This window comes from Pyricularia pennisetigena, chromosome 6, assembly GCF_004337985.1.
Source record: "Pyricularia pennisetigena strain Br36 chromosome 6, whole genome shotgun sequence".
NCBI classification, from domain to species: domain Eukaryota; kingdom Fungi; phylum Ascomycota; class Sordariomycetes; order Magnaporthales; family Pyriculariaceae; genus Pyricularia; species Pyricularia pennisetigena.
This window is the reverse complement of record NC_043744.1, coordinates 3,335,079-3,354,111: the sequence shown is the minus strand read 5'-3', so window position 1 is coordinate 3,354,111 and position 19,033 is coordinate 3,335,079. Positions and strand designations below refer to the sequence as shown.

General features: G+C 53.2%; 5 protein-coding genes across 5 annotated transcripts in view; 1 reads left to right on the top strand and 4 right to left on the bottom strand.

The window, feature by feature from the left end:
* Window positions 1-881: 881 nt before the first annotated feature.
* On the bottom strand, window positions 882-2,871 carry PpBr36_04793 (uncharacterized protein; the record flags this gene model as incomplete). Its single annotated transcript, XM_029891952.1, has 5 exons — window positions 882-1,001; window positions 1,087-1,693; window positions 1,787-2,098; window positions 2,230-2,551; window positions 2,658-2,871. 5 exons carry the CDS (start codon window positions 2,869-2,871, stop codon window positions 882-884), a joined length of 1,575 nt encoding a protein of 524 aa, XP_029749718.1.
* A 1,943-nt stretch (window positions 2,872-4,814) lies between these two features.
* PpBr36_04792 (uncharacterized protein) lies at window positions 4,815-6,754 on the bottom strand (the record flags this gene model as incomplete). The annotated part of the gene is made up of 4 exons (XM_029891951.1): window positions 4,815-5,336; window positions 5,421-6,311; window positions 6,385-6,572; window positions 6,658-6,754. Coding segments are annotated over 4 exons (1,698 nt in total), but the record flags the coding sequence as incomplete, so codon positions are not given.
* Window positions 6,755-8,783: 2,029 nt separating this feature from the next.
* Window positions 8,784-9,809, top strand: PpBr36_04791 (uncharacterized protein; the record flags this gene model as incomplete). Its single annotated transcript, XM_029891950.1, has 1 exon — window positions 8,784-9,809. The coding sequence occupies one exon, from the start codon at window positions 8,784-8,786 to the stop codon at window positions 9,807-9,809; it is 1,026 nt and encodes a 341-aa protein (XP_029749720.1).
* A 490-nt stretch (window positions 9,810-10,299) lies between these two features.
* On the bottom strand, window positions 10,300-16,454 carry PpBr36_04790 (uncharacterized protein; the record flags this gene model as incomplete). The annotated part of the gene is made up of 3 exons (XM_029891949.1): window positions 10,300-10,362; window positions 10,462-15,832; window positions 15,982-16,454. 3 exons carry the CDS (start codon window positions 16,452-16,454, stop codon window positions 10,300-10,302), a joined length of 5,907 nt encoding a protein of 1,968 aa, XP_029749719.1.
* Window positions 16,455-18,715: 2,261 nt separating this feature from the next.
* Window positions 18,716-19,033, bottom strand: part of PpBr36_04789 (uncharacterized protein) — a gene marked incomplete at both ends in the record, with an annotated part of 1,586 nt that continues 1,268 nt past the window's right edge. Inside the window, one exon of the mRNA XM_029891948.1 lies at window positions 18,716-18,736. Coding sequence (XP_029748977.1) covers window positions 18,716-18,736 — 21 coding nt within the window. The remainder of the gene's footprint in view (window positions 18,737-19,033) is intronic.

Here is a 19,033-nt window from a genome sequence, read left to right as displayed (position 1 = left end):
AAGTCCGCAAAGCCAAACGCACAAGTAACAGCCTCCTTTCCAGCTCTCGTAGCTGTGGGTCGTCGCGAAGCATCCCAGGGAGTGTTTACGAGCCTGCCCGTAGATGCTACAGCGCTAGAACCCTGCATTTATTGTCTGCCGGCATGAATTATAGTGTGCAAAATTCAAAACCTTTATAATCGTCAATGCTGTTTCTTTTTGAATCAAGATAGATTCTGAACTCATAATCAAAATCATCAAATGATGACGTGCTGTTATCCCCCGTTCTTCCTTCTCTAGAGAATTACGGTAGTATACACATGGATGTGCAGTTAAATAGTGGAAGGGACGCGCAATCCTCTGCGCTATACAAGTCGGTCAACAGTGCACATATTACCACCGACTCGTGTCGGCGATCAATTACGTGGACCGAACTCGTATTGCGAGCTACCAAACTAGCGCCGGGGATTTGACTGCATGATCCGGTACTTGTCGGACCAAGGTTTCCTGGGGGACAAGGTTTAGATAACATAAACGCCCCTTTTCCCCTCAGCTTTGACTCGGGCATCTGTTCATCAACCATAATTACACTTCATAAATTGTAGTTAGGCCCCTTGTTCAGTGATCAAACTCTCACAGATTACATTTGTCAAGCTGTTGAAATATTCTCAGCGTAGCGCAATGCCCTTCTTGGGAAAAGACATGTGCCTAAGATGGAGGCTAAAGATAGTGCTACTGTAGTATTTGTTCCACGAAATCGGAAAGAGGAAAACCTACTTGATTAAACGTAAAGAAACCCACCAAAAGAAACATCAAGTATCTACAGCTGCCGGCAACGCCGCTATACAAACTCTTATATGATCTGGAGAGTAGACCGACGGTTTCCATGCAAAAGAACATGCTCATACCTCACCCCGCTTCCGCACATGTAGCTTCACTGCAAAGTCGTGGTTGTACGCCACTCCTCCGGCGACCACAAATCTCCCTTTGCGCTGCAGTTCAATGTCAAAAGTGCGCAAAACCTGTAGATTCAAAGCACAATCAGATACGAGCACCGGTCAAGCATTGCAAATTCTGACGAGAGGACAGAGGAAGAAAAAAGCTCACCTGCGGCACCAGCTTATACAACTCCATGTACGCCACGTCCTTGCCCAAACACACCCTCGGCCCGACGCCAAACGTAAACTGGCCGGCCTCCATCTCGCTCAGCTTCTCCGGCGCGGCCTCCAGCCACCTTTCTGGGCGGAACACCTCGGGGTCGGGCGCATACAAGACGGGGTCCCTCTGCACGACGTACGGGTGCGTCGTGATCTCGAACCCGGCCGGCAGCACCACGTCGTCGATGACCTTGAAGTCGGTGCTGCTCTTCTTGCCGCCGCCGCCACCGCCCCCGAGGCCCGGCGTGATGCGCGGGAACAGCGTCGGCGCCGGCGGCTGAAGGCGCAGAGACTCCCTGATGCAGGCCACCACCAGCGGCAAGTGCGCGCGCGTTTCCTCGAACTGGATGATGGGGCTGGACAGCTTGCCGGCCTGGTCGGCGGCGTCGATCTCGGCCTGGCACCGCGAGAGGATGTCTGGGTTCGTGGCCAGGAAGCGAAAGGTGCAGCCCAGCGCCGTGCCCGTCGTGTCGGCGCCGGCCTGGAACAGGAGCGTGACGTGGGCGCGCTTCTGTACTGGCGAGAGCGGGTTGGTCCCGATGCGGGCCTCGAGACAGCTGTTTTTTTTTGGTTTTTTTTTGGGAGTCAGTCGATCCAACATCTGCATCTAGGGTCTTCTGGTTCTATTGGGGGCGGGGTTGCAAGCTTACTGTTGCAGAAAATCCGGACAATCCTGCGAGTATTGTTCATTCTCCATCCTGCCCTCCCGAGTGGAAACCTGCCTGTCTGCCTCGCGCATGAAGAAGCCCATTCCCGTATTGTCAGACGAGGAAGGCAGGAAGTAGACGCCCCACGAGGACTTCATGACCACGTCGCGGAACCAGCGGAACCGGTTCACGAATCCAAAGTAGGGCAAGCCGGCGCGCCAACGCTTCAGGAGCTCCCGCTCGTCGCGGCCGTTGCGCACAAAGCCCCACGTCTCCGAGAAGGATACCATGGTCATGATGTCGGCGGCGAACTCACTTGAGACGGAAGAAAAGCAAACGACAGTCAGCCAACGTCCCAGTGACGATGCCCCAAGAATCCGCTCTTGCGCCCTGGAAGATCTGACAAAGAGTTGATTGTTCGAGTGCAGACGAGGGGGGGCACTTACGCGACTTTGTCACCCAACAGTATGGTCTCGTCCCTCTCCGCCAGCTCGCCCCACTTTTCGAGAGCCGTCAGGATGAGGTCGTCGAACCTCGGCTCCCAGTGCTTCTTGAGCGTCCCGATGGTGTAGTGCGGCCCGCCGAGCGCCTTCCTCAGGTCCCTGTGCTGGTCGCCGTCCAGCGTCGTGAACAGATGCGGGGGTCCCAGGGCGCCGCTCCCGTAGAACAGGCCCTTGTTGTTGCACCTCTGGTCCCAGTAGATCTCCTTGACGGCCGAGGGTTGTGGGAAGAGGAGTAGGTTTGGAGCGATTCGAATCGGTTGGGAAGCTGGTGTTCGAACACATGGTGCTTTGGGTTAGGACTACAAGAATGTCGCACTCCATGCCAGAATGGAGAAGGAAAAAAAAAAAAAAAAAACGAGAAAGCCGCTTACCACCGTAGCGCTTGGTAAGTTGAAGAAGCCATTCGTGTTCGATTTGCAAGGTAGAAGCAAGTGCATGGACGATAGAGAAGGACGATGCGTACCACGGGCCGTGGAACCTGGAGAGGGGATGGAAGTAAAGGCTGTGGATTATCCTCCAGGCCAAGCTGCCAATCACGAGGACTGGAACAAAGACAGCCAGTGTTGTGAGAGATGTGACCGCCATACTAAATAACACTTTGTTGACATGTGATTCAGTTTGGGGGCAGATGGTGCTGTGGAAACTCTAGTCCGAGCCAGACTCGGGTGGCAGGGCAGCGTATCGGTACATATATACTACTTGTAGTCTGTAGAAGCAAACCTGAGCTCGGAGGGCAGCAAACAAATGGCGTCTATCATTAGTATTGTCCAGGACAATGCCATTCAGCACACATACTAAGCGGCGTCCTCTCCGAGCAATCACCACTCACCAATCACCAATCACCATGTTCTGCGGCCATCTCAAGGAGATAGAGATGCCCCCCCACAACAACATCGTAATCTACGGTCTACCATCCACACTTGTATTCTATGCTCATCAGAAACTTCAACAACAATAAGCAGGTTTATCATTTTCTTCTTGAATGATTGGAACCCCGCTCTTTGCACGGTTGCGCTCCTTGGTCGCGCTGCTTGGCTTGCATGATATATGCTGCAATCACGATAAGATGCATATGTACATGGTTTTTCGATGCATACCAAACAGCACACCGACAGGCTCGTCAAAGGTATGTGACACCCTTTATTGGGCCCTAATGGCGATTTTATTGGCAGTACGCTCTGCATCGACCATGAGATGCAAGGGATGACTATCAATGCTGAATAATTGTGAAGCTGCAAATACATGATTGGTTATTTCTCCTCCATCGAACAACCACCAGGAAATGCAGTTGGCCTATGCAAGCAACCATGTGATGCAATCCGGCAGTACTCCCCAAAGTCGTCAAAGAGCAGAAAGTCTCAGGCTGCACATCGCAGAGACGGCAGGTTCGCCCGCTCTTTGGACGGGTGCCACCTATACCATGGACGCTGACTAAATCACGAATGCCGCCTGCGCACAACCTGGGAAACGAAGGGCGGTGAAAAGTTGCAAAGCCAAACGGGCCAGACGATATTTCCCTTTGCATCATCCTCCGCTGTGATAACCCATCCGACATTCCACACGTTCTACGCACCGATTTTCCGCACCGAGTCTTGGCCCTGCTTCCCTCCCCTTTCGTCATGCCCGCAAGGCGCAACCGCCCCTCCGTGCTTTACTCCCTTGTGCCGAGGCCCGCTTCCATCCCCCCCGCCCGGATCGCGACGCTCCTAGTTCCCATCTTCCCTTCCAGGGCTTGCAGGGGTACGCTTCCCGTCAACTGGTTATGCACCAAGGGACTGCAAAAGCGCCAATCACCACCTCCCAACGGTCCCTCGCTAGCCAAAAACTACTGCTGGAGTACTTGGCGCTATGTTCTAGAACTTGCAAAAAAAAAAAAAAAAAAAAAAAAAAAAAATCGGGCTGATATAGTCGCTTGGCATTCTGTGACCCTTCATGTGATGTGTGATTTTTGCTGCAGTCTCGTCCGGAATGGGCGTTTCCCTACCCCCCACGCCGACGACATTGGCCGGCTAGGCGGTGCATCGCAACCTTATCACAATGTTGGCGTGGTATGTTAATGATATATGGGACACTTGTACTATATGGTGACGGGGGGTGGGGAAATTGATACACCAGCCAGCTAAGATCTGTCTCTGCTGGCTCATTGTTCCCTGTTGCAAACTTTGGATGGGTAGAAACACCCAAGAATGGGAAGCGAAAGAGCGGAAATGTCACAATTTGGATAACGGCTCGCAGATCTCAATCGTGCGGATTACCCTCCGGGTAAATCTAGGGGGGGGACGACGGATAAAACGCGGGAACAAATTGGGGATGCATGCACATATTAAAAAATAAATACCTTCCAATCGGAAGCACTGCTTGCCACCACCAAAGCTACATTGATCATCACCATGCCTCAAGATCTACTCGGCTTCCCGGATTTTGGACGAAAGAATAGTGGCCATTAAGAATTATTCATTTAGCTCATCCCTATAGACAAACAAAACATCTAGCATCCAGTCTACAACACCACCTTACTCCAAACACGCTTAGGCGGCAGGGGTCGGGGTGGGCAGGCAGTTGCAGGCCGAGCTGACCCTGGAGATGACGTTCTCGCCGCAGGCCTTTGAGGCAAACTCGGGCACGACGCTGACGTCGTAGACGTGCGTCTTGGTGAACTCTCCGCAGAACTGCTGGCTCTCCTCCAGGCGACCGGCGACCGAGGTCGAGCGCATGGCGCGCAGGCAGTTGTCGGCGTTGCACGTCGCCTTGTTGTTGCAGCGCTCCTTCTTGGTCAGCTTGACGACGAAGGCGCCGCGCTCGATGGTGTTGATGAAGATGTAACCGGACTTGAAGTAGGCGTAGCTGGCCCAGCTGCCGCTGAACTGCAGGACGCCACCGCCGGGCGCCGAGTCGTCCTCGGGGTAGATGTCGAAGAAGGCCGTCTCGCAGACGCCAGCTCCGGTGGGGTCCGACGGGATCGAAGAGACGTCGTAGACGCGGAAGCCGTTGATGTAGTTGGACTGGTACGAGTAGCCGTCGACGACGTACTGGTTGTGGTCGATACCGCGCTAAAAGGAAAAGTAAAAAAAAAAAAAGTTAACATGAATACTGCCTGGTGCGGCGCTGAATAGGGTACACAAGAGTCAACTTACGACGCTGGCCTTGTAGACACCAGTCTGCTTAGGGTTCTCTAGATCCTTAATGTCCCAAATGTACGTGGCAGCAAAGCCGTCCTGGCCGGGACCTGCAATGCCATCGTACTCATCGTACTCGTCGTCCATCAAGAGGTACTCCTGGTTGTTCTTGTCGAGAACCCAGCCCTGGTGGGTGTAGCTGGAGCCCTCGTACCCCGTGCGGGAGATGATGTTGGTCTTGGTCTTGTCGGTAACATCGTAGATTGTGAGGGTGTCCTCGTTGTAACCGTAGCAGATGTCCCTGCCCTCGTAGCGCTTGTCGGGGCCACGGTAGACGAGGCACTGAGCATCGTGCACGTAACCATCGTCGGCGTGGCAACCAAGCTTCTTGGGGTTGGAGGGGTCCTTGAGGTCGAAGAAGATCAATCCACTCTTGCAGGCGTCGGTGCGGGGACGGGCACCGACGGCAACACCATACTCCAGCTCCTCGTTGGACAAAACGTTGTGGGTGGCACCGATGGGAAGCTCGGTGAAGTGGCCGGTGACCTCGGACTGGGCGAACTGGCGGGGAGCTTGTTCGTCGGTGATGTCAAGCAGCTTCTTCATGTCGAAGATCTGGACACCGTGCCCGTTCTGCTCGGATCCGATCAGCATGTAGTGCTTGTAGCCCCTGATCTCCCTCCAGAGCGAGTTCTCGGATAGGGTGCCGAAGGAGGGCAGGAAGCCGACGTGGCGCATCTTGCCGGTGGGGAGGATTTCGATGAACGAGGCACCTTGGAAGAGGCCGGCAGCGATGAACTCTCTGCCGGACTCCTCGTCAGTCCAACCCCAAGCGGAGCTGCCAACCTCGCCGTCGGCGTTGCCAATAGGTGAACCGATGGCGGAGTGGGGCAAGAAGTCGTAGAGATCCTGAATAGCGAGTTGATAGTCAGCAAGCTGGCCTGAAAGTTTACCTTGTCATTGGCGATGGGGGAATGCCTACCGCGTTCTTGCACTTGAAAGTGTGGAGAGGATCGCCTGGGATCGCCTCGGCCTTGCCGTCGATGCACTTGGTGTAGTTTAGGCGCGGCCACACGGATGAGTTCATGAGACCGGCGGCTTTTTCGGCAGCCCAGTGGTCCATCTTGAGGCTCATGAGGTGCTCGTGCATGATACCACTGTCATAGAGCTCTATTTATGGGGTAGAACTAGGTCAGGAACACAGCCCAACAGAATAATCGGGCATTCAAGACATGAGGGCAAGACATTGACTTACCAGCGCCCCTCTGCAGATCGGGCTTGATCTCCTTCGCAACAGCAGCTGCGAGGAAAGAGGCAAGAGCCCCAATGCGTTGGATCTTCATGTTGACTTCCTAAGGAGGTGGGATAGAAAAAAGGTCCAAATTGCGGCTGGGCTTGAGACGATTCCTCGGTGCGAGCTCCAATCTAATGGGCGCGTGAGGAAGAAAAGAAAAGAGGGAACCCAGATCAATGGAGCGACGTTGGAGAGGCAAGACATGCTTTTATGGTAACGGCGGCCCTGGGGAGAAGGACCCTTGCCACCGAGCCGACAGTAGCATCGGAGGAGGCCATCTGCAATACAATCTACTGCGCGTTACCGAGGCCACGGGTTACACGCGTCCGCCGAGCCTGGATGGGATGTTGAGATTGGCTGCTTCGGCGGCTGCAAACCAGGGGCAAGAGACGGCTCGCCGTTCATAGGCTGAAGGGGCTCTCCGAGAAAGGAAGGTTGAAATTGTGGTTTGCCAAGGCAAGCATTGACCGGCTGGCGGGGCCCCATGTCCGCTAGAATGAGAGTTGGGCCGGTTCGTTGTTGCCTGCTAGGAACGGGGTCTTAGCCAACGTGGTTAAGGGTGAACATGGCAAGCCACTTTGTCGTTTGTGCTGTCGGGAAAAGCATCGCTGCAGATAATTAGTCCGACATTTGAGCAGTAGCGCCTTTTTTTTGCATTTTTCTTCTTCCTCTTCTCTCTGTGTCTCGTCTCCTGCTGATTTCTTCACGCCTAGATTCTTCAACAGTAGTTCTACAGAACAAAGCATTTTCACCGATTACGTGCTTGCTTACATTCTTATTACTATCCGGCTCGACGGCATCGTACCCATGTTGCATGGATCGGAGTGCTTGTTCTTCAAAGGAAGCTGACAATAAAAGGCCCGTCAATGGTTTGTTGCTGACGCTAACCGCAATTGGCAGGAGCTCAAAAGCTTTGCTGCAACTCTTTGACTCGACGTTGGGTGGCGACGAGGTTGGTTGGTCCATAGCAGCAAAACAAGAAAGAATCCAGAAAAAAGAAGAAGGACGGGGCAAGGTGGTGGTGGCTTGGCAAGTTGTCGGCTCAATCGGATATAGCTGTAGTTGGTTGTTCAATCCCTGGTGGCTATTGTTTATTGCATTTCGGTTCATTTGTTTGCTGAAATCCGACATACGCTGAACTGAACACCCCATCTATAACTTGGGCGTGTAATTATCGGTTTACTTACTCACTTTCAAGTGCGCGGAACAATGGACATTTTTTAATTGGGACGACACCCGACCACCTACACAGCTCCTACCTAAAATCCTCTGCGGGGTTGATGGAACCGCACTGACCGACCTCCAGCTTCCAGCTCCCGTAGGCAGGGCACTTGAGTGCCTACGGGAGCACGCCTCAGTCCAATGGAGCTTTTCAGTTCGGCGTGCTGCGTTCGACGGGCCGCACAGACCAGAAACCCCAACTTTGATCATATCTTTTGGCTTCTGGGTCCCAGCCGCAAGGGCTACCCCGCCTTGATAACAGCCAAGAAAACGGAAGATTGTGTCAATGCCTTCTATAACGTACCCAGCTTTTTTTTCACTTGGCATCATCTCTCTTATCAGTTCTCAACTGGCCTGCCCTGCCAATGCAGCATCTGCTCCGGCCCTAAAAATCACTGTTCCTGACATGCCATCGGATTATTGCAGGCACGCCAAGACTTGCTGCGGTGTCCTGAATTTTCCTAGGCCAATCACTCCTCGATTGATTGGGATAGACGTGCCTTCTTTTTCTTTATTCCCTATCAATTTCCGGCGACCCGGCTCTACACCATCGATACCGTTCATATAGAGGCTGTGATGCCGTTTTTCGGGCTTCATTCTGCAATCGCATTTTTCACCCTTTTATATTCAACTCCACCTACGCTAGCTTGCCACCGTTTGGTTTTCTACCGTTGTGGTCCACTAGTCTAATTAATTGAATAATATTTTGGTTTGTATTAATTTCTAATCACGTGAAATGTCGAACAAGGTAATCTCATCCCACCGGCTTCTGGCTTTCCAATCAACTATACTGTAATTAGTCTGTAAATATACCTTGGGACGTGACCGCGGCGGCAGCATCGAGTCCACCCCAAAAGAAGCCGCCAATGCCTTCAAGAAAAACGCAACTGATCGCATCCCTCGGTGTCCTCTTCCTTTCCATTGCTGCATATTATCTTGCCAACCTCAAAACGGCGGTCATCACAACACCGACACCACCAGCACAACCATCCCTCGACCAAGTCGCAATGTCGCGCCGCGCAACAACAGGCGCCATCGTCGCCCTCTCCCACGGCGGCGGGCCCCTCCCGCTCCTAAACGACCCCAGCTCCGCCGCCATGACGGCCTCCCTGCGCACGCGGGTCCCCTCCATCCTGAACCTGACCTCGCCGGACCCCGCGCGCAGGCCGAGGGCCATAATCCTGGTGACGGCCCACTGGGTGGCGAAATCCCCGCTCTCCTTCCCGGAGATCACCTCGTCGGCGCGCCCGGCGCTCATCTACGACTACTACGGCTTCCCTCCCGAGAGCTACGAGTTCAAGTACGCGGCGGCGGGAGCGCCAGATCTCGCCGCGAGGCTGGCCGCCGTGGCCGCCGAGCACGGCCTGTCGCCGCGCCTGCAGCCGGACCGGGGCTGGGACCACGGCGTGTTCGTGCCGCTGCTGCTGGCGCGGCCCGAGGCCGACGTGCCGGTGCTGCAGGTGTCGGTGCTGGGGAGCGACGACGCGCGCGCCCACTTCCGCCTGGGCCGCGCCCTGGGCGACCTGCAGCGCCGCGAGGCCGAAGCCGGCAACGGGCCCGTCGCCATCGTCGGCTCCGGGTTCGCCTCCTTCCACAACCTGCGCATCATGCTCTCGGGCGACGGCATCATCGCGTCCGACGCATTTAGGACCGGCCACAAGGCCTGGAACGCCGCCGTCACCGATGCCGCCACCACCAAGGACGTCCAGGCCAGGGAGGACAAGTTCGCCGCCTGGAGGACCTGGCCCGATGCCTACGTCAGCCACCCGCCTCATGGGTCCGAGCACTTCATGCCCCTGGCCGTTTGTGCCGGTGCCGCTGGCCAAGAGGAGGCTAAATTCTACGTCGACGACTATGTAGGCTTGGACATCCATTCCTACTATTGGGACTGAGCTCGTACGTCGTCGCCTGTGAATTATGTAGAGTAAAATGCGCCATGCGCCAGTGCATATGGGGGTGTTATATAGTCACTATTTCTCGCCTTGTTGTGACAGCCTGAATGACCTTTGCTTCATAACCTCGCACCTGCACTGTAAATTCTGGTCAAACACCGCACTTACAATCTACCATATGCTTGGCGAAGAAGCAAGTACATCCCGCCGTTGATTGCGGTCGCCATCAAATCAGTACAAGTCATGTTCAAAATATGTAGATATTCATCTGGCGTATTCTCTTAGCGCTGTGGGAATGCAATCCGGTCCGTCCGTACACACCCCAGGAATCCTCACCGCACCGTATGCAGAAAAAAGAAAGAAGAGAACAAAGGACAAAGACTAGAAATTTGCGGTTTCCACCATGGAATCCCAACGGCTACAAGTCATACGGAAGGATACACAATGGACTGGATCTAAAATCTGGTTGAATGCCCAGATCAAACCCACCCTACGCAAAGTAGCTCTTCCAGAGAACACCCTCCAAGTCCTCAAGCTGTTCGGAAGTGAAATACTGTGACGTTGAAGATATATGTTAGCATCCTGACACATGTGTGATAGCTTCAATGTTGGGGAAGGCAAACAATAATAATAATAAAAAATGTAGACTAACCTTTTGATCAACTCCCCAGCTATCCTGTCGCGTCTTCTTGAACTCTGCCAAAATGGTCTTGGTGGCCTTGCCCACAATTCCAGGGTCACTAGCCGCGTTTCTCGCCAGAAGAGCCAGCACCTCGGGCATCCACTTGGGAGGCGGGGTAAGATAGGGGAATGCCTCAATCAACGCGCCCAGGCCTAGCACGGCGGCATGGCGCGCCCTGATCTGAGCCTGGACATCGACTGGAGTTTCCGTGCCCGAAGACGTACCCGAAGCCTGCAGAGCCCGCCTGGACTTGGGCATTGGGTTCTGACTCAACTGCTCTTCGAATCGCGCCTTGAGATTGTGGATGATGGGCTCACGGTAGACATGCGGGGAACAACGGATCATGCCCGCCAGTGTTGCGCATGCACCATCACGAACCTCCAGCTGAGCATCTGCAAGCATGTTGCTGACGGCGTCAAATAGAAGCGCTCGCTGGGGCGGCGCCGTAAGGAACAGTCGCCTGAAGTAGACAACCTGCATGTTGACCAATGCCCTAAGACGCTGGTGCCACGACGAAGCCGATCGGCCCACCTTGATAAGGGCTTTTATGAAGGCATCATCCTCTCCCTCCCGCAATGGAATGTTTGGTAGATGGCGGTATACATGGTACGCCAGGCGCATGAGTTCCGGATCCTCCTTGACATCCATCATGTGCAGAAGTTGGTTTATAAACGGATCCGGGAAGAACTGAACTAGCTGAGTGCACTCGTGGGAACTGAGCATCGTATCCAGCCATGCGAGTACCGTCTTGGATCCCGAGGTGTAGCTAGACGGGGTCTGCTGTCCAGGCTCACGTTCATGGCGCCACTTTTCGAGTCGCTCAAACACCTCTAAAATCGTGGCCGTGAATTCGTCATTGGGCTGGTACGGGCGGATGCCTATCGACGAAGCCGCTTTGTTTTCCCGTAGGAGAGTATCCACGTTGGGGAAAGACTCGTGGTATCGACTGCGATAAATAGTAGCGATGACCCTGCCAATAGACTCGCGAACCGACTTGTAAGGGTGATCAATGTGAGCGAGGAAGTCCTCAAGAATAGGCTTCTCGTGACGGAAATGCCAGCCTGAATTGTTGATCAGTAACTCCAGCAGCTGCAACTGTGAGGATTCCTTGAACGCCGCGTTCGAGCTCATATCCAACCTGAAGGCTCCAATACTCTTCATGAACTCGGGAAACTTGCGCGGGTCTTTCGAGTCAGCTATGACATGAAGACATGTCATCCAGTAAGACAAGTTGTCTGGCGTCAGGTCCTCGGCTAAAATCTTCAGCATCCAAGGAGCCGCGAACTTCCAAATTTTGGACCGCATCTCTATCGGGTCTTCAGCACTTCCCGACAATAGGGCCCCGAGGATTTCGGATGTTGCTCGATGCTGGTGTTTGTCACTGCCATCGCCATAGACGTCCTTGACGAGATCTATAATGTCTTCCAGCTTCACCGTGGTGACATTGTAGTTCATCAGGTCGAAGAGGTGAATCAGTAGAATGGCGTTTTGCATCCTGAAGCGATCGTTAACACTGTCCCTGGGCTCTTGCTTCATGTACTCAAAGCACTGCTTGAACCAGTCTTTGTCCAGCAACTTGCCGATCTGCTCTCGTGCGGCCTTCTCCACGTCATCATAGTCCTCAAAGGGCACTGGGCGGGATCGCATAGCCAGGAACTTTTTCCCCCAAACAAGCCACCCAGGATGATCGGTGTCAACATAAAATTCTGGAATATTATCGTAGTCCTCAAAGCCTTTGAGGAAGCGGTCTGTCCATTCCGGATCATTCTCAGGCACGGTAACTTCGATTGTCTGGTAGTCCTTGACCTCCTCGGCCAAGTACTTGCGGTAATCATGATCATAGACAGCGCGCATGTCGATCGTGGTGAAGAGGGTACTAAACGCCGACTGATAACCGCTCCTCAGGCCCGGGTGCGGATCATTGGTGCCCTTGACGACGAGCTCAATGTACTCGGGAGGTGCAATAGTGTCGAATCGGCTGCTCAGGTTTGTGGCAAACAGGATGCACCTCGTCGCGACTTTCCAATGGCTCACCCGCGCCATCTCGGTGAGCTCCAAGCCTAGTGCCGCCTTCTTTGCTTCAACCTTGGCACGGCGCTCCAGGATGAATTTGTGCCGCTTCTTAATCCGCGCAGAGCAGTCATCGGCGGGCTTGATCCCGTCAATGATGGAATCGTCCTTGAGTATCAAGCGTTCCAGCGGCCTACCAAAGTCCATCAGGGAGTAGAGCGCAGTAGACCCTAGTGCCTGGATGGATGCTTTGTCCACATTCGCCGTCTCCAGATACATTCTCATAAAATCACTGGCGAATCGCCAATCCTTCATAAGCGTCTTGAGAAGGCTAGTGAAGAGTAAGGTGTACATGGCGCCCTTGATGCGATCGTGATTAACTTCATCGAGAGCAATGCGGAGCTTCTTGAGCAGCATTGGAATCACTAGTGGCCTCCCGCCAATGAGCACCTTCAAGGAAGAGTCCTGCGAACCTTGTGCAACCCTACGCACGTCTGCGTAGGCTGACGTACAGGATTCTGCCAGATCTAGCAGAAGCTGCTTGTCCAGTTCACCCTTTTGACGGTATGATGCGTTGTATTTGACGCGTTGGAGCTGGTACGCATCGGCTCGCTTGACAAGCAGGGGACGAGGATAGGGTTTTCGCAGTCCGCTCACCTTGAACGGACCCACATCAGCCTTGTAGAGGCGAAGGAGACGCTCAAGCGGATGTGCAGACCTCTCAATTCCCACATCTGTTATCCATGTCCGGTACGCCGCATAGAGCGCGGTGAAACATGGGACGTCGTCTTCCTGTTCAGCGATCAGGAAACGGTGCGTTCGTGAGAGAGTGCGGCCTATGTCTTCCCGTAGCTGATGAATATGCTCGTAGAGGGTACTGCTGCGATCCAAGAGATATCCTGCGGGGTAAATGTATTTCCGCTTCAGCTCGTCGTCATCTGCTGCTTCAGCCAGAGGGTCGTCGTCTTCATCCATAGCAGTGTCGCCGTCTGTATCCATGCTGTCATCTTGTTGAGGTACATGCCCGTTCACCTTGTGGCTCACAACTCGTTCAGGGTCAAATAGAGCCGACACACCAGATATCACAAGGCGGATACGCGAGAGTACCCTCGAAACCTCGTCACTCCATTCCTTGTTTTTCGCTGATCTTGCGATTGGAGATTCGTCGCTCATCAAAGTCTCCAAGCGTTTCGATGCCGCATGTGCCTGCAGCTCGAACAACTCAACTGCAAACTCAATTTCTTCCCGAGAGGGACGATGCCAGTGGATGGTCAGATCTGCAGGGGCAGTGACGCGACCCCAGTGTTCAACTCCGAGGCCCTTGGCGATGACATCCGGCTCGAAGAGGGCATTGTCGAGGGTGTAGGTATGTGTGAGGTTTAGCAGAAGATGGTGAACAAAATTTGAGATGTGAATAGTCGGGAGTCCGCGACACTTTTCCTGCATGTACTGGGCGATGCCCAGGAGCTCGGCCCGATACCGTAACACCTCATTGCCAACGTGAACCACACACATACTAAGCATGCTGACGTGCCAAACAAGGGCGCGATCTCGGGGCAAGACGTCTGTGCCACTGCTCCGATCAGACGCCGCGCCGTTGTCGTCGATCTCGCTGCGAATGTTGGCTATGAGCATGGGAATGAAGACCTTCAGAGTCTTCTCTGGGTTGACTTTGCACAATGCATTGCATATCCAGGCCATGGCATCACGCGCCTGATGAACGACATGAGTTGAAACAAAGTTTGAGAGCTTCTCCAGAGCAATCTCAAACAGCTCTGGTGACAAAGAAGCAAAAAGCGGCGTCAATGCCGCTGGCAAGGTATTGATGACATTATCCTCAGGAGAGCCAGTCCGCAGGTGTGAGGAGTCGGGGAGGTTCTCAAGGAGGGTAAAGACTTTGCCAAGTAATGCAATAATGAACTCTCCAAACCCTGCTGTGGAAGAACGCACAATCGCTTCTTCCATCTCGTCGGTAAGCTCCTCGTCGTAGTTGATCTTGACATCTTGGCCTTCTTGCTCCATCCTATCCATCTCTCCCTGTACAAACTGCATGGCGAGTGAGGTGTCGTGGACATCGTCGTGTTCTTTGATCAGAGATACCAAGGGAATGCTGTAAGCCACACTTTGGAAAAAATTGAGTGTGTATTGCGTTTTCCCCAGGTCATTCGCGTCGATGCCAGGTAATGCTAGAGCCATCAACGCGGTGAGATGGCATCTGAAACCTTTTTGACGAGCCATTATGTTGGTGATCATTTGAAGGCCACAGAGACTTGCCGTCGTCCGATGCACCTCAACCAACCCTTGCAAGCTAGGGTAAAAGCGCTGAAGAGCACCTGGAAGAATGAGATCGGGTTGCAGATATGCAAGACCCTGCAACGTGGAATAGTAGTAATTGGCGACCTTGGAGCTCTTGGCAAACAATCCCATGAAAGTGACCTCCCTCAGGGACAAAACAAACCTCTTCTTGAGCTCGTCATTGATCTTTCGATCGGCCGGGAGATTGAGCTCTCCGCTCTGCTCTCTGTTCCATCTCGAGACAAAAATGTCAGTGAGGTAGTAAGTGAGCTGGCCAAGGAATTGAGCCCAAGAGCCGTGATTTGACGGGTGGAAAAATGTATCGATTGACTCCATCAGACCCTCAAGACTCAGCAGTATCGAACTGTCCTTCCCCAGGCAATGCGGCGACAGGGAGTGTACGACCCATCGGGCAATCATATATGGCACAGGATACTTTTTCTTGTCCTTCTCCAGATACACTGCCAGACCTGAAGAGTAATCTAGCGTTGTGTAGGGAGAGTTGGCCTGGCCAACCGGAATCTCTGTGAGCCGCAGGATAGCAGTGAAGATATAGTCTGACTGGTCTCTAGTGAAGATGCCGTGTTCCGAGAAAGGGACGTCGTTGCACCCCAAGTAGTCCCGGGACATGCGTGAAAATACATCGATGAAGCACTGGTCAAAGATTTTAGACCTATTAACCAGCGACCAGATGTGGAACAAAGTCGGGAAGTACTCGGAAGGTTGAGAAAGTTCGTCGGTGGACGCCGACGGGGTTGACGGAAGCATAGTAGTGACGAGGGCGAGGACGATGTAAGCGTTCGTCAAGTCGGAGGTGCTGAAGTATGGCAGAAACTCGTCCAACATCTCGCGCCTTGAACTCGGGTCAAAGTATATCTGCGAATGTAGGCAGAGCCTCAGTAGATGCCGTTGCGATCGACGCCGGCGGCTCTGGTGTGATGGGCATTCCGACGGGAGGACCAGCGCCTTGATCTCTTTCCAGAGGGGTCGCCAATCGAGAACGAGATCTTCTACTGGCTTGAGGTAGTGCTTTCTCCTGTGTCGGTATAACGTATTGAGTTAGCATGCATGCGTACCAAAGGTGCTGATGGGATGGGGCGGCTGCGAAAGAGCATGGCCAAGGTGGGCCCGCGTCTCTGTCCCCCCCTCCATCCCCTCAAGTAAATCTCGATCAACCCAACGTACCTTGTGAGGGTGACCAGCATCTTTGTGAAGCGGTCTGCTGTGTTCGTATCGAGACCTGGCGCCAATGCCAGGTGATAGTACACCTGAACCAGTTTGGAGCGGAGCTCTCGCGTCATCTCGAATTTGAGATTCAACCAGCCCTGCAGCTCCCTGGTCCAGTGCAAGGCACCAGGCGAAAAGTCCTCGGCCATGATGGACATGTAGAGATTCTTGAGGATGCCTGCCAGGGCTTCATCGCGATAGCTCTCATCTTCGACGGGGTAGGGCAGGAGTCGTTGGTAGGCAAAGGTCCGGGGCCTGTATCGCTTGTCATTGTCCTCGGAGTTCTTGGAAACCGTCAGGCCGGGCGACGTGGCTCTAGATATCGAATCGGCCGACACGCCGAAATGCCCGCCGACAAAATGTAGCGCTGCCGCGGCGTGCCCGGCTGCGATCGAGTCTGCCGAGGCGGCGTGCGTTTCCGCCTCATCCATGGCTGGCTCTGGTTGCAAGTCGGTTGGTGAGCGATCAATTGGGCAGATCGAAGGGCTGATGCGGAATGGCAGCAAGTCGGTCTAAATAAAAGCAGGGGTGTGAAGGCCGTTGAGAAGAAGGCCGATGGTGGCGGCGTGGATGAGTGCGCACGCGTGGCATCGAAACTGCCTGGTTCTGGATGACGTTGTGGATCGCTGCCTCAGAGGCGCGACTGAATCACCGGTAAACTCAGCCGAAAAGATCTGGCGTCAGCATGAATCGACGCCTATTCGCCAAGGTTCGGCAAGATGAACAGCAGCTGGTTCGTTTTCGCGTGCGCTCACCTCCCGCCGATAGATTATAAAATGATAACCAAATGCGGCAGACGATGCAATGGAGGGGTTCGAAGTGCAAACAATGATGCTCAACCCTGTCCCAGATAGAATTCAGAGACGATCTTGGGCCTGCCGTCGCAGCTGAACAACTCCCTAGCTTCCCTTCCATGTGCTGCATCATGACACCGTTGGTCCAAGCTCCTCAACGCTTTAGCTGCTCCATCCTGAATCCGACCTGAAGTCAGCTAGTCCTGAATTAGGATGCAGGTAAATGTCCCTTGGGGCAGCACCTTTGCTGGGGCACTACGTGCTCATTAACAGCAACCAAGAGGCCGTCTTCCACTAAACGGCCGGCCCACTTTCTAGCTGATTAAGCCCCTCTTCGCTACGCCACCTCGTCGCAATTGGCGGTGATTTGCGTTCAGGCACATGCAAAGCCGTGGGGGTTTGCCGTATTTACCGTATACCTCCATATCAAAGGGTTTCCAAATATTGGCGCCTTCAGTTAATATTTGTGGTCTGACAACGTCGGGATCGAAGCACATTCACCCGACGAGGCTTGTCCAAAACTACCGATAGCAATCAAGCTTAAACACCGATGGTCGGCGATTAGTGCAACATAATGATTGTTCAAGGCAAACAACCAACGCAGCTAGCTTCTCCGAGTTTTCCCACGACTTTTCGCCCATCGTTTGATCCAATTGATGCTACAGTAGACCATGCTAGAACTCTATATCAAATACGTGTAAGATTGGTGATGGGCAGTGAGAAGTCCAGACAGCCCCCTATGTATAATTACTTCCAGCTCTGCTTGGTCAGCATCTAATGTCACAGCGATGACCACTCAGCCGAACCAAATTGTCCTGACTTGTTCTTTAGATGGACACTATCTTCTGATTGCGGCTACGGGGGGCAATCCCACATATTCGTTTAGAATCAGAGCCATGATAGATTGATTGATTTCCTCTCCACAACCCTGAGTCAAATCCACCCCGTCACAGCAAAGCACGTCACTTTTGAGTCGGTGCGGGCCGTGAATAGCGCTCAGATCTAAGATAGTCACAGCGATGGGACTCGGCATCAAACCCGGCGGATCGGGCTGGCAGTTTTTACCCAAAAAAGCAAGGGTCGGCCACTTCTCCATCGAGCCCATTGGAAAAAAAGGTCGGGCCAACAGCTTAACGCTATTCTTATAAGACCACCTTGCACGCATGGCCTTTGGGCGTCCCCCGCAATAATAGACTTTGAGTACAGTCTGCAACGCATACATAGAAGCTTCGACTGCAGTTGGCAGTATCTAGTTGGCTTGGCAAAATGTCATCCAATCATCTAAACATGTCAAAATCTGTAAACACATGGTATTTACACGTGTTCGTCTCTCAAAAAGATAAAAAGGTCCGCAGTAGCCTAGTCAACCAGTGCATACATGCCATTTGGTATGAGCATGCATGACCTACCCTGCACCAAGACCCAACCACTTCACAGTCATGCGGCAATAACATTGAACTTGGTTGACGGTCTGTCATATCAAACCTACGACATAATGTTGCAGGCATGATTTACTTGTCACCCTGAATGAAACAAAACGGAAGCAAGGTACCCGTTCCACGGCCATCTGCTCTGTGTTTATCTTACTTACCTTACCCAAAACTTTGCGCGATGACAAAATTTCATCACAGATTATCTCGAGCTGCCTTGGGAAGAGTGCCTGGCTTATTTAACACTTGACGTAAATGACAACTGAAACAAGCTGATAAAACTAAGTTTAGTTCACATTCAGCAAGAAGCAAGTAAAGAACCCATGCAAACTAGGAGGCTCAATTCTGTACAACATGCTGAATTCAACAGAAAGCAATTTGGTGCCGTCGCCATTCTGGCACATATCGATAAAGCAGTTGAATTGGTGACAGCGGCGAGTGGTACCAGGTATGGAAAAGTTCCCGTATCTAGGCCACATTTGGTGTAGCCTGAGCATGTACGTAGGGTTAGTGGCCTTCCAGACACCCAGATTGATGGATGGTTACGCTCGGGATCATTTTTGGAGGTCAGCCCTCGTATACTGGCTGTATCATATGAGGCAGGGCTGCCTAGAAAGTTCCGAGTATTATTTGTTTACGTGATACGCTCGCTGCATTCCAACATCTCCACTCACCCATACATTAGCTCCCAAGTCAGCAGAAACATAGTCTGCAGCAGGCTTCACTCTAATCGACAAGCCAGTATCCCACGCAACAACGGGCCAAAACCATGACCCCCCCCCCCCC